General features: G+C 44.4%; 1 protein-coding gene across 5 annotated transcripts in view; it reads right to left on the reverse strand.

Annotated features, from left to right (window-relative positions):
* LOC120895665 (glutamate synthase 1 [NADH], chloroplastic) overlaps positions 1 to 13,738 on the reverse strand; it is a 28,853-nt gene that overhangs the window by 11,912 nt on the left and 3,203 nt on the right. For 2 of the 5 annotated variants that reach the window (XM_040299206.1, XM_040299202.1), the window contains exons 1-3: positions 9,933 to 10,146; positions 6,401 to 7,095; positions 6,193 to 6,320 (exon numbers count right to left, since the gene is read on the reverse strand). In XM_040299206.1, the coding sequence (XP_040155140.1) occupies positions 6,193 to 6,320; positions 6,401 to 6,619 (347 nt within the window). In that variant the 5' untranslated portion in view covers positions 6,620 to 7,095; positions 9,933 to 10,146. Of the gene's footprint in view, positions 1 to 6,192; positions 6,321 to 6,400; positions 7,096 to 9,640; positions 9,660 to 9,932; positions 10,147 to 13,738 lie in introns of those variants that run through there. The other 3 variants (XM_040299204.1, XM_040299203.1, XM_040299205.1) reach the window with 2 other exon arrangements.

The raw sequence follows: 13,738 nt of genomic DNA on the forward strand, positions 1-13,738 counted from the left end.
CAGAGACAGTTGGTATATAGGTTTGTTGTTACTCATACAAGAGAGTTTTTAAACCACGAAAAGAAATATTGTACAATTCCAGGGTAGAGGTCTAGTAGTTTGCCCTAGTGATCTACTACGTCTCAAAAAAAAAAATGACCGGAATCGCCGGAATTCCATTCCCTGCAGTTCCATGAATCACAAACGGACACGTTTGACCATTTTTCACCTGTTGCTGATAATCTTTCCCCTCCGCTGGGTTCAACATGTTTGAAATTTATCAAAATAATTAGCCACCAATAAACGCGTACCCTCCCTATCGAGCCGGCGAGGTGGACACCGTTACTCACCAGTTCTAGGCGGTTACACTGGGGCAAGCGGCATTATTTCATTCAATTCCTGCGCCCGTGCCTTCCCTTATCATAATCACTTCTTACAACACACTGTGGGGCGTTGCTTTTTTCTTTTTTTGTTACACATTCTCTCGCCCTCCCCGGGAAACCGCTTGAGCCTTCCTCTTCTTTCTTTCACGCCTCGAGCGCGTGAACTTGAATTTGGAAACGTTGAGAGAAAGATTCGAGGTTAAGAAGTTCAATGTTTATTTGTCTTCATCCCACAGCGTGATCATCTTCCTCGTGATCATAGTCCACCGTATGATTCACTAGCGTTCTGTACGATTACCGCCTAGGAATCTGTGTGTATCAAGGTTGTATGCCTCTTCTGTGGCAAACAAAAAAAAAACTGTCCTGATCTGTGTAGTGGAAGATCAGCAGGATTATTGAGCATACATAGGCACGTGAAGAAGGATCGAGGCGGCTTCCGCCGCTCTGGCTCTCGTGATCGATTCGTTATCGAGTGCAGATCATTATCACCCATTATCAAGAGGCGGCTACCGTCCAGTTGCTCAAACACGACACACCAACAAGTAGCTTGCTTGCCTTCGCTATCGATAGTCTGGGCGACATTGAAATGACCTTGCGCCATATGCCCCTGGCCGTACTAGCCTGAGCTAAGTGTATAACAACTCCAAAGAGTGTCCGGGGAGCAAGCACTGCTCCATGGTACCACCGGGTACTCTTTTGATGGAAAAAATAGGCTACATTTTGCCCGTCTCCTCTTCTTGTAGGAAAGTGCGGTGCGATGCTAATGAATGGCAAGCAAAAGCAGCGCGTTGTTTCAAGTAATTGTCACCTTACTGTTAGCGCGTAGTAAAGCCGCGCACGAGTTCAGGATGTGTGTAGTAAAGCCAACGCACGAGACGACGTCCCGCTGTCCCATTAACGATCAGTTGTGAAATAGCATTCGTCGGAAAATAAGACACGACAAGTCCAAAAAGTGGTTAACGGTTTAACTTTTGTTCAAACTGGTCATTGTTCCGGAAAAGATGACTGGAGGTTATTATTCTGCTCTGTCCAAGAGTTTGCGCATCGCGTTACCTGATGATTGCAAAACGTAATGCAACGCTAGAAAAAGCAAAGAGACCTGCACATTTTGTGTCACCCGCGTCATACAAATTGTTTTCATTTTCTTTACACTACAAACGCTCGAGAAAGAGTTGGTGTCAAACCATTCCCAGTTGGCCCAAAATTCGAAATGTTGTGACATGTCGCGGCTGACACGCTGTCAGCGTGCTAACGACCTCCAATACCCTCGACGATGGACGAAAGAGCACACTTATCTACGTCGAAGTGCTAAAAACATGCAACAAATAATTACGTACATCTTGTAGTAATAAACAAAGTTGTTTTGCATATCAACCGCCGACAGTATATTAAAGTGTTATCGTAGATGTTTATTCTTGTCGTTCATTGCAGCACTCCGCACTATAAACTGCATCTGTGACAAGGCAATAATAAAGAGTCATTTAGATACGCCAGGTATGCACAAACTCCACCACGTAAATACCCGGGGGATCGCTCCTTTACCGCGCAAAAACGCATATTACTGCACGGCACAGCACAACACATACACACGAAGAAACGAAGCAAGTAAGCGCGATCATCATTTGCATTCTTGATATGCTGTAGAGTTTGCCAACTGCCGAGAACTGGTGCCGAACGAACGATAAGAAATTAGCCTCCACCTTCCTCTCCTCTCCTCACCGGCGGCGTTCGTAATAGAGATTCGGAGCTTTTGAGCGACACCGAGAGCAATAACAATAAAAAAAGAACCGCGACATCGGGAAGACGCAAATGCGCGATCACGCGCTACGTGCGTGATTCTGATTGCCGCGGTCCGCGGCGGCCTGTTGCGCCTGCCGCCCGTGCATTCGTAAACCGTGGTGGGTGGATGGGAGGGCATCATTCCCGCACGGGACCACATACCGGGCGGTTCTCTGTGTCGGGTCTCGCGGTGTGGTAGAACAAACGTTCGTGGACGCTTTTAATATGTTTGTTGTGTAGGTATATTATTGGTTTATTCACTTCACACAACGGCCAAAAGCGTCATCGAAAAGTTCTAAACATTTTGTGTATGCGTGGATTACGGTATAGTCACGTTCAAGGGAAAGATGCTTATTAGGAGTTTCTCTATGAAGTTTGAGAGAACATTATTTTATTATGCATATTTTATAACTTCTTTCTGTCAAGCATTGCAATAGCGGAATTAACGGCTACAGATGAGATTTGATACCTATCCGACAATGTCATAACCCAAGTTCCTATCCATTAGACCAAAGGGACATCCCATGTACAACAGTGAAACAAGGAGTACATATTTTTCTTTGCACATTTTCGTAGTTTGGCCTTTTCCTATGAAATGTTTCCTCGCAACATTATGTCAACATTCTTCCAAACCAATCTCCTAGTGCAGGTGCTGCTCGGTTTTGTAAATAACCTCGCGTTCGAGGCTAAAAAATAAATAATACTCAAAAAGACGTACATATACACAGCAAAATGTTTGCAAGAAAGCGTGTGGGTGAGCCAGATGGCAGCAGCAGCACTCTGGCGGCAGTGTTTTTATTGAAAACACACGAGCAAAAAGTTTAGAATAACAACAACACTACATTAAATCCATGATGTAGAAATCTTTAAATGAAAAAAATATATACAACTCTTGCGATGTATTAGGGGTTTGAAAAGCAAATGCTTGAAAAAGCACGAATGTACCCCTCTTTCTCCCCCGAGGATGTTTGATGCTTCTGGATGGCACAAAACACCATGATCTCGCACACATACTTGAGGGAGAGGAATGAAAAGGTAATTAAAATTAAAAATATTTTTCCTACAACCGCGCAAACTCAGCTGAACGTGATCATGTTGTGTGATCTGCGAAAAAACGTGTGGCACCCACCCAGCGCATCACACTATACCGCGCTCCCCGATAAGTTGTTTTGTGTTTTTGCCTATGAAAATCTTTCTATATAGATTGCTATAGCCATTGCTTGATCGTCTGCTGATGCTTTTTGGGGGGGTTAATTTAATTCCCAGACAACAACCTACACTGCCGGTGTGGCAGGCAAAATAAAAGTCAACTGCCAGTTGGTGGTGCGTCTAGCTGGCTATTTCCGACATTGCGTTGCCAATTGAACGAAGCTGTGCACGAGCCGCCGCCACGGCTTGGCACGTGCTATAACACCGAGCGAGAGAGAGAGAGAGAGAGCAAAGTGCAATTAAAAACATTTCAGCCTAATTAATAGCACCGTTTTGGCTGTAACAAGTGGTTTCCATTTTTGGCAGTGTTCTGTGTTGGCATAAACATCACACACACACTATCAGAAGCGGTAAAGGGTAAATAACAGTCTTCTACGCATTTTGCAAAGAATTTCTGGAATTGTTGGACAAGAAGCACTGTTCAATGCGAATGATGCAACATTTCGAGCAATATGTTAATACTTCCCACTAGATGATTCAAAGCATCTACCTTTGAACGTTCATATTACGTTGTTTTCTTCCGTCTACACATTAAATAAACATACACAAGAGGAAAACATTCCCCAGGCGCTTGTGTTTGGAGCAAGACCACTAGCGCACGACGCTCTTATCAATCAATCATCGTCACAGCATCGGTTTGACCAGCTAAGTGGTACCGACAAGCTTACATCTATCGAAGAAATTCATCTTATAAGACACAATCTGTCAAACCAGAGTAAAAAGGCTTAATGCACACGTCTTACTATGTCACTATGCTTACTAATGATGAGTGATTGGGATGAGTACTCGTATCTTCTTGTATGAAGGGTTGTTTCGAAAGCTTTTGGATTAAATAAAATATTTTAAGTAAAATCCAATAGCTAAAAAACTCACACTAACGGCACCGCCAAATCACATCACTCGCAGAGCGCACGTTCTTGCTAACGAGTAAACAAGTTAATCTACCGAAATTGAAACGTTTCGACGGGCACGTGCTTTTTACATCCCTTAGTCGTAAAAAAAAAACAGTATAGCTGAACGAGTTGAAAATAGAATGAGTTGGTGTGTTTCCTATGACATCTTTCTGCTGTTGTCTTTTCGACCCTTCTTTTTAAACAATTAGCAAACCCAGATCCTTGATCCTAAGAGTGGAAGGCTCTATTTGAATGGTTTAATTTTAGCGACCCACACACACACACACACACACACAGTTCAACCCACACAAATTACTGGTGCGAGAAAATGGCAAATGTGCAAAACAATCAGAAACGAAAAAATAAAAATCTTATCAAAACAAAGGACCAGTCAAAACGAAGCGCCGAACTTTGCTTTACCATCCATTCTGCGCTGTACCACCCACGGCATATGCGTACATCGGTTCAACTTTTTTGTGCAGGTCATTTAAAGTTAAAAATAAAATATAAAAAAGATACTCCTCCTCCCACATTATAGGCAGAGCACAGCGCACGAGAGTGAAAAATTCTGACCTTCAGCCGGAAGCAAACAGAAGCATAACACAATTTTTTTTTCAGCCAGCGAGATATCCATCAATGTCACGCGCAGGAAAAAGTACACAAAAGTTCGCTTCCACCCACCCCAGGGATGCAAAGTGAACCACACATCGCGTCACTTGACACGGAATGTAATTTTGCCTTTGCATCACTGTTGTACAGAAACTTAACCATCCTATTGGAATCCTATATGAGCAAAAGGCAGCAACGAATAACAACCTGCAACTACACGCCATCAGTGCGACACTATGGTGTGATAATAATTTGCGAGCTTAAATCATTATGGGCCTTGACCGCGGCCAAGGAGCAGCCGTCGGGGTGTCATATTAACATTTAATTGAGTTAAATCATATCGAATGACCTACCGGGCGCCAAGCGATTAGAGCAGGAGTAGAGTGGGTAATCGAAAGGAGATTTTGTCACTGCTGGAAAAGGGTTAGACGACAACAGCACGGCTGCTGATTAAATCCGAAACCATGGATAAAATTAATTACATCACTGAATGGTGACCGGATGATGGTTTTGATGCTAAATAATCAGTAGTGTCACCAGAAGGCGAGCTGGCGGCTCCGAATTAGTGACTTGCGGTCTATTCCCTAATAGCTTCAGCATAGGTTTGGGCTAGCTGTTGTATAATAGTGAGTATAACACTATTAGTGACAGTAGAAAAGTTACTGTTTGCTTTGGATTATTTATCCTATTTTAATGATCTTATTGTTTAAATATGGAGTAAACGAAACATTGTTTCGTTGTAGACGACCTGATATTACACAATTTGTAGATAAGGCGGTCTTTAGTTGCTTCGAGTCATTAAAGAGTCATAATGGCATTGCAGTAAAAAATACATTGGTTAGTGGAAAAATCAAAGAAATACTTAAGCTGCCCAACACATCAACTCGACAGTAAACTCAATTAACGTACGATGTAATGATTTAATTGTCCCGCACAAGGACAATCAAACGTTTTGGGGTCAGTCATGAAATAATCACTATCAAAGTGATCTCCACAACTCAAAGCAGAAGATAAAAATGTCTCTCCACACAGGTAAAAAAAACTCCCAACGCAAGCCTATAAAAATTCCTCATCAAGGCGATCGCTCATTCTAAAATCCCACTGCAACCGGTATGGTTGGAACGTGAACGAGGAGGGTGTGCTTTGCGCAAGAGGCAAATGAATTCCGCATCCAATGAGTGCACGGACGTGTCGTGTGGTCAGAAATTCCAGCCCAGAGCAGAGCAACACGACGCAATAAGCGTCTCGACGGAGAAGCAACGATCAGAAGACGACGGAAGGTGATTTAGTCCCTCTGCGAACTAACAAAAAACTGTACTACATGCGACAGAAATACTTACAGCTCCTTGGCATACAGGTCATGCGGGATCGAGGTGCAAACACCTGCACCATCGCCGGTATCGTTATCACAGGCGCACGCACCTCGATGGTTCATGCGTATGGCAAGCGTTTGAGCATCGCGCAGGATCTACAAATGGGGGTATTAGTGAAAGAAATGTGTGAGTTATGGTGTGTATCTACAAAAGCTCATACGCTCATCGATCATACCTTATGGTTCGGTTTGCCTTCGATCGACACGATGAAACCGACGCCGCAGGCCTCATGCTCGTTCTGTGGATCGTACAATCCCTGAGCGCCCGGAGTCTCCCAGTCCATCTGCGTCTTGGAAGCATCGTTCTCGGTCGATCGTTGTTGGGCCAGCTCCTCCGTCGCGGTGGCCACATTGTTAATTACCTCGTACGAACACTCATTGTTGGGTGGGGCCATTCTAAACGGCTTGGTTTAAGGAGATACTTCTCAAGCGGTGCTTTTAAAAGGGTTTCTGCACTATTCAATGACTTTCACTCAAACTATCGACGCACCAAAACTGCACAACTGGCACAACGTATTTTTCAGATCACTTATAAAGAAACCGCACTGAGATAATGTAGGGATATAATAATGTTTTTTTAAACAGTTTAATTGTAGCTTTCTAACACTATCAACGACTAAATAGCAACTTCACAACACTGGCACGCACTGAGGACCGTTCAGCAATAATCACTCGTTGTACTTGGTACAGCAATATGTATGTAACACACGATCGATGCACAATTGTTGTACAGATCTTCTAGCACGCCACTAACGTAACACTCTGCAGTCCAAGAGCAACAAGGGTAAGAGACTACAGCGTTGTAGCAGCGCTCACGGAAGACTTGGGATGTTGAAGTAGCGAGAGGAGTACGAGATTAACGTGTTGAATGCTGAAACGAGGGAAGAAAAAGGAACAAAATATTACTCTTCAAAGATTCAAAATTCAAGGTTAGGTTAGTATCTGATCACTAATTAAACTATTATTTGACCCAAACTGGCATCGCGCGGCCGGATGATTACGGTTGACAGTTTATTTAAGCCGTATAATTACTGAAGATCAAGTAAGTGAAATTAATAGCCTCATTAGCAGGATTGTTTAGAGCGTTCACTGACAGTTTGGACCAGCCATGATCAGGAGTAGACATGAATAAGCGACCCGGTAGCGATAGAACTGTTCTTTCCCTCAGATTGCATCCTGCTATTCTTGGACGAAAGCATGATTTGCTACTTGCGGGTAGGGCAGCAGGTAGCAGGCAGGTTATCATCGACACCGAAGTGTAATTATTCCCTTCTTTTACGGATCAGCTGTAACAGCGCCTAGTTGGTGGCATTGAGAGAAGCACTTGCCGATAAGAAGTGGAGCAACGTCGTCTTCTTCCTGCCGGCTCAACTTTGGCGCAGTTCCACCCCATGGCCCTTCAGACTCAAGACGGAACTGCGACGGAACTGCGAGAGGAACAACTGGGAGAAGGAACGGGCACCGGAGCAAAGGGCTGATACGAATGATTGCGGTAAACATGGTTGTTTGCAGCATTTGATAATGCTGCTGCGGACCTCACGTGAAGGCATCAAAACAAGTTAAGATGAAAATAAAATTCAAATGTATTTCAATCATCAAGTGGGAGCATTACTTATGAAAAATATTAAAATAAGTATCTATTAATAAATCTACTAAAAGTTAAAATAAATTACTAACTACTGGACAGCATTTATTTCTGTTTGAGAGGTATTTATCTATCGTTAGCGAGGACCTAAGAAACCATTTAGTAGCCTCCATCTAGGTGGATTTTATTTAAACAACACTCCAGGTCCCTGCCACGAACTACACATGCGAAAGAAAGTTTAAACGGTAAGCAATTATTTACATTTCTACACGGCAGTGCTCAACAACACGCGCGTTGCCCATTATAGGAGCCGGCACACAATACATACGACGCCATTCCTTTGCGCGGCGTGACACGCTTGAACAAACTGCATATAACTGCACTCTCGCCCCGTTAGAGAAAACTGTGCCTGCAAGAAGCTAACGGGGCAATTTGGCATTTGCGCAAAAACAACAAAAAATAGAAGTAACATATTTCGCAACGGATCTTCCGGACCCCAAAAATAAGATGACCTATTGGGTGTTACGTGAATGATCAATCTCCCGCGAACGAGTAGTGTAATGTTGTGAAATGGCAATCTTCCCGGAATATAGGGTTACATTTGTGGAATTGTTTTTGATTTAAAAATATATATATATACCGCACACAATCGCAATGGAAAATTCCAAATATACTTTCAACACTCAAACGCTACCCTCTAACGATACGCAAACAGCGCGCAGCACAAGTAGAAATGGGAGGAGAGGGGGGTTTGATGAAGGCTAACGAATGGCGTAATAAAAGTATTAAATTTATCGCAATGATATCGTGTTTCGACTGTGTGTGTGTGTGGGGGCCCCAACCCCTCCATCGACGAAATGTGGTAGGAAATGCGATTAATAAACACACAATCGCTTGAACACACATACGTCGTCTGCTCTAAGTTAGCATTGTATGTGCAGCAAGCAGCGCCCCGGGTCTGTTTCATTAAGCCCTTTCAACGCACCCACACACACACATACACAAAACGAATTACGAAAAAAAGAAACGAATCTGAAACGATAAATGGAGCACACGCTGCAGTCAGCATTTTTTGATAAGAACCTAACGCGACAACGCATCCTCTCGTGCGCAACGGGGTGGTCTTTCGCGCACGCTGAGTCAACGAGTCAACCGGCAGGGAGTGCAAAGTCTGATTGCATTATTTGCTTGCAACGGTGATGGAATTGGAACGAAGAGTACTGTACAGCTTTATTTGACACATTTCACACACATTTCTTCTCTAACAGTAAACATTCCCACCTATGTATGGTTTCTTCAGAGTATCGAGTTTAAATAGCAAACAAAGTGTGAAATAAAACGCCAACAGTTGGATCGGAAATATTACTTCCTTTCTTCTGTGGAATCTGCATTTTCTATGAATGCGCTGACACATTTCCTTCGTCCGTCATCATCTTCGGTCGTGCGAAGTGGAACCAGAAGACGAGCAACCTCCAATAAGCCGGCCGGCTGCCTTATTTACGCGCACAGAGCGTTGAAAACGTGCGAAACGTGTGGCACTGCTCTTAACGGAGCATCTAAAAAGTACATACACATATCGTCTCTATATCGCACAACTTCCACCAGAGCGGCCTGCTGATGGGAAGGGCAACTCATGGTCGGTCGTCAGCGAAGACACCACACCATCGTAGCTTGCTTCTTCCCTTACGCTCCCCACACGACAAGTCTCGTGACGAAGAACGCGGTGGCGGTGGAGCACTGGCTGCCTGTACTCTTCGAAACACGCCTCACACGCCTCGAACTACTCTACAGAGGCGGTATAGAATTCTATTTCCGTCCACGAAACGCTCACCACCACGGAGACTGACGCCGGCTGGCTCTCTTCTTTCAGCGGCCCACAAGACGGCACTGCCCGCTTCTGAAGGTCTTCTCCAATTAGCGTAGGTCTTGGTGAATGTACGCTCCGAAAACGAAACCCGGGAAAGAGGAGAATCGAGCCGGAGAAAAGCAGTGCTGCTCTTTGCGAGTGAGTACAACTTCGAAAGAAAAAACTTCTAGATCTCTCTATGGACCACAATTTCACCACACACCGGAAATTAACAAATCTCTGCTCTACACTGTTCGGCTTTTATCAGAGCACTTACTTGCGAAATGTAAAACAGAACTTGTGAACACTAGGCACCTATAACACCTATAGGACACTGTGAGAACACTGGGTGTCCACGTATAGAATCTCACACACGTGTGTATAGATCGCGATCGCAAGAGCGCAAGAGCAGCGACGACAACACAACCGTCAAGTTCGAGCGTTGCCAGTGAACAATGAAGCCGAATGCGTGCTACATCTCGAACGACCCCCTTCTAATTCCGGCCTACAGCCGCGAGCGATAGAGGGCTTCCACTATCTCTGCGGCTTCTTTATCTGCCACGCTCACATACACTCTCTCTCTCTCTCTTGCTCTCTTTGCCGAGAGCGACGAGCTCGAGGGCGAAGTACCAACCCGTCAGAGACCGGTTCGGCAGTGCAGTGACGGCACTGAGCAGCCGCTAAGGAGCGACAGCGCCAGGCAAACAGGTCGGTCAGTCGGTCGGTCGGCGGCGCCAATGCGATCGTGAGCAGCACGAGACTTTAGCCCGAGAAGGTTGATGGGAGCTCGCCTTGCCGGTCGATAGGCGCAGTGAAGGAAGGTTGGCTATGGCTTATCGAACACTTCTAGATATTGAAAGCCAATTAACAGCACACGATAGCTAAAAAGAACAGCCTGTAATATCGCCTATACTAATAACCTTAGGGAATGGATTTTACAAATCGTTCCTCCTTTTTCCATTTCCGCTTTTCCTCAATCTTGCCCACAGGGAATTAATGAACCTGTTCGGGCAGCCTTCTTCTCATCCCCGTGCCATTGAACCCGTTTTTGCAAAGATGAACTTCAGAGCAATCAGAATGAAGCCGTTCAATGGGCGTAATTGACAGACAGTAGAAATGTTGTTTGGAAGATAACCACCACCTGAGGAAAAGAAAAACCGGTCTATTGCTCGAAGGCGAATCCGCAATTGGACGCCGCGCGCTAAGATGATGAAAATCAACGCTCAACACAGCAGCCACGCAATGACGTGTGCAATAATTGAACTGGGTGCTTTTAATTCTCTATTTTAAGCCATACCCAACGGTAACATCCCCTGCAGAAGTGCGGCAGAAGGCCACCATGACCACGGGCGTCTCCGTTGCATCCCCTCTACGGCTGTCTAGACAGATCGTTCCTGGCACGGGGGCGGCGAAGTGAGAGCGAATAATGCCGGCCGGCCGGCGAAGCAGCCGGTTCTACACCGATCAGCGCCACACGCTCGTGCGACTTTCGCACCTTGCGCTAAAGCGATGCATCGAAACGGTTAAATCGACGGTTAATATTTTTCATTCTATCCCATATTATATTAAAATGTGTTACAACATGTAGCTAGATAATTGCTTTAAATTGAGAAATATTAAATCTACCCTGCCAAAAAATTAACACTGTAAACGACTAGGTCAAAGTCGATCCCCATCAAATTGGCAAATATCTGCTAATTGCCTGTCTTAACATCACTTTAACCACATTTACACCTTAAAAAATCAGAAAGTAATATTTCATAATCATGCGAAAGTATCGAGCACGTGAAGTAAACAAGCTCCCGGAATCTCCTGCACGGAATCCAATTGCACCATCTGTCGCGATCATCTCCTTCGTTTGCATTACTCTGATTTTAATGCATTTACTACTCTCCCGCCCCACGCTCTGTGTACCAACCCCTTCAATGATACTTCTACGTGATGTAACATTCAATTGCGCATCTACTACCATCATCGTGTCACGCTTGATGGAATCGAGTTTAATCAATTGCGCTACTACACAGCCACGCGTACACGGGAAAGGAATGTCGTGTCGTCGCCGCGTTGCTGCAGAAAAGAGCTCGTAGCTGCTCCGTTTACGGATTACGGGTTGTAAATTGAACCCGCACGTATAACTCAATCAAAATGTGTCGAGCGACCAAACAGCGTGGATTCCCGTAGTATAACAAGATTTGTTTGTACGCTTCTATTATTTGCACAAACTTATGCAATTTTCATTCTGTTTCGGCCGGGATGAAAACCGACACATCGAGTGCAGTTGCAAATGGCACAAATGCGCACGTTTTAGTGTGGTCGATAGAGCGCATCGAATGTGGTTTCGTGTGTACAGTTCCGGCACTGCGTAGTAGATCTTCAGTAAAGTGGAATAATTTGCTGGGATCAAATTTACATCATCTACATGGCGACAGCACGGGAAGAACCTAAAAGCATACTAAAACAATTCATGAGTTAGGGCAGTTATAGAGCAGTTTGCCAATATCTTACCATTAAAAGTTAAAAATTTACCATTTTAAAAATCAATCTTCTTTCCTTTTTTGTAATTCAATGATTAATACTATTCCGCACTCAATGAAATATGATTTAATGCAATGAAAAAGTCAGCCAGCATCGCACCCTCCTTCCCTTTTAAAAGAATTCGTTAATTTATGACAAGGATCTAAATTTGTGCCAATTTTCTTTACCCACTTATTCCCACGACAGCAACAAGTTGTTTTTACTGGCAATAAAATTATCAATTCTGCCTCACACATTGGGGTACTACTTCCGTCGGGTTGACTTTTGGGATAATTGAAATGACATTGAGACGCCTCTCTGCATTTGACCGTCATCGACATAGCAGCCACAGATTGAACACGTTTTGCATAACGCTATCGGGTGTCTTCCAAAAACGAAGGAAAAGTACTCGATAGTTGCCAAGAATGTAGCGTGCTTTTTAGACATTTACTGCTTTTTGCTCCAAAGATGAGGGACACCTGGTTTCACCTGTGTGCGTGTGTGTGTGTTTCTTTGTGTCAATAAATCGCAACGTATCGTCGATGCAGACGACACGCTCTTGAATAATTTATATCGCTCCTCCAGACACAGGAGGAGACGACAGCGACGACTCTTCGACGGCAATGCAACAGCATACAACCCGACCCGACCGCTCGCTCTCCCATTGGCTTCTGCCGTTCGTTGAACTCTGGCGGTGGCAACAGATCGGCCCACATCCTTTCGCGATTGGCCATACGCCAGCTGAAGTCACTTTCGTTCGCGAAATGTAGCGAAATGGGGACGGTCGCTTATTGACATAACTAAAAAGAAAGATTATATATTGATTGTATAATATCTTGAGCCAGTTCATCTGTAATTTGATCTTTTGCAAGCATTTTTCCAACATCGTTTTAAGCCAATCGGTTACAAGCAAAGTACACGACCGGCAGTTCCTCCTCCTGCTGCTGTTGCTACACTGTACCGTAGCGAGATTCTGTTCACGTTTTTGCAACGTGCACACGCAGGCAGACCATTCTTCTTTGCGAAGATGTTGCCCTCGGGTACGATGTCAAGGGGATTAATGGTGTCCTGTAGCCGGCAATGGCCGGCCACTCAAGGTTAGCGCTCGGGAACACATTAACCGCTTAGGAACGTGTCCGCTCTGGTGCCACTCAAGGCATATACACACAAAAAAACTGTTTGTTAGATTTTGCCTATGCCATTTTCGCGTAGATTTGACGATCCAATACTTGCGGCGGTTGTGCTGTGTTTTTGCTCGTAATTTTGTTTATTTCTTCAACGCTATCGAAACAGTACGAGGTCGACAATCTTTTGAAGACTCTGAGGAAGAAGATGATGGGCGGTAAAAGATTTATAGTGTCTTCGAAGCAACCGGACACACACTCCTTACACAAAGCGAACGGTCGTAAAACGGGACCACATCGAACAGAAGCTTTCGGTATATGATGAGGGTATATTGCCTTTTTTTTCTTTACTTGCGCCTTCTGCAGGTCATGGTTACACTAAAACAAACCCGCATAGCTTTTCAATGTACGCTGTCAGTATGAATTTTCTTCCGTTTGCTGCTAC

This window comes from Anopheles arabiensis, chromosome 2 (genome assembly GCF_016920715.1).
Source record: "Anopheles arabiensis isolate DONGOLA chromosome 2, AaraD3, whole genome shotgun sequence".
Taxonomy (NCBI): domain Eukaryota; kingdom Metazoa; phylum Arthropoda; class Insecta; order Diptera; family Culicidae; genus Anopheles; species Anopheles arabiensis.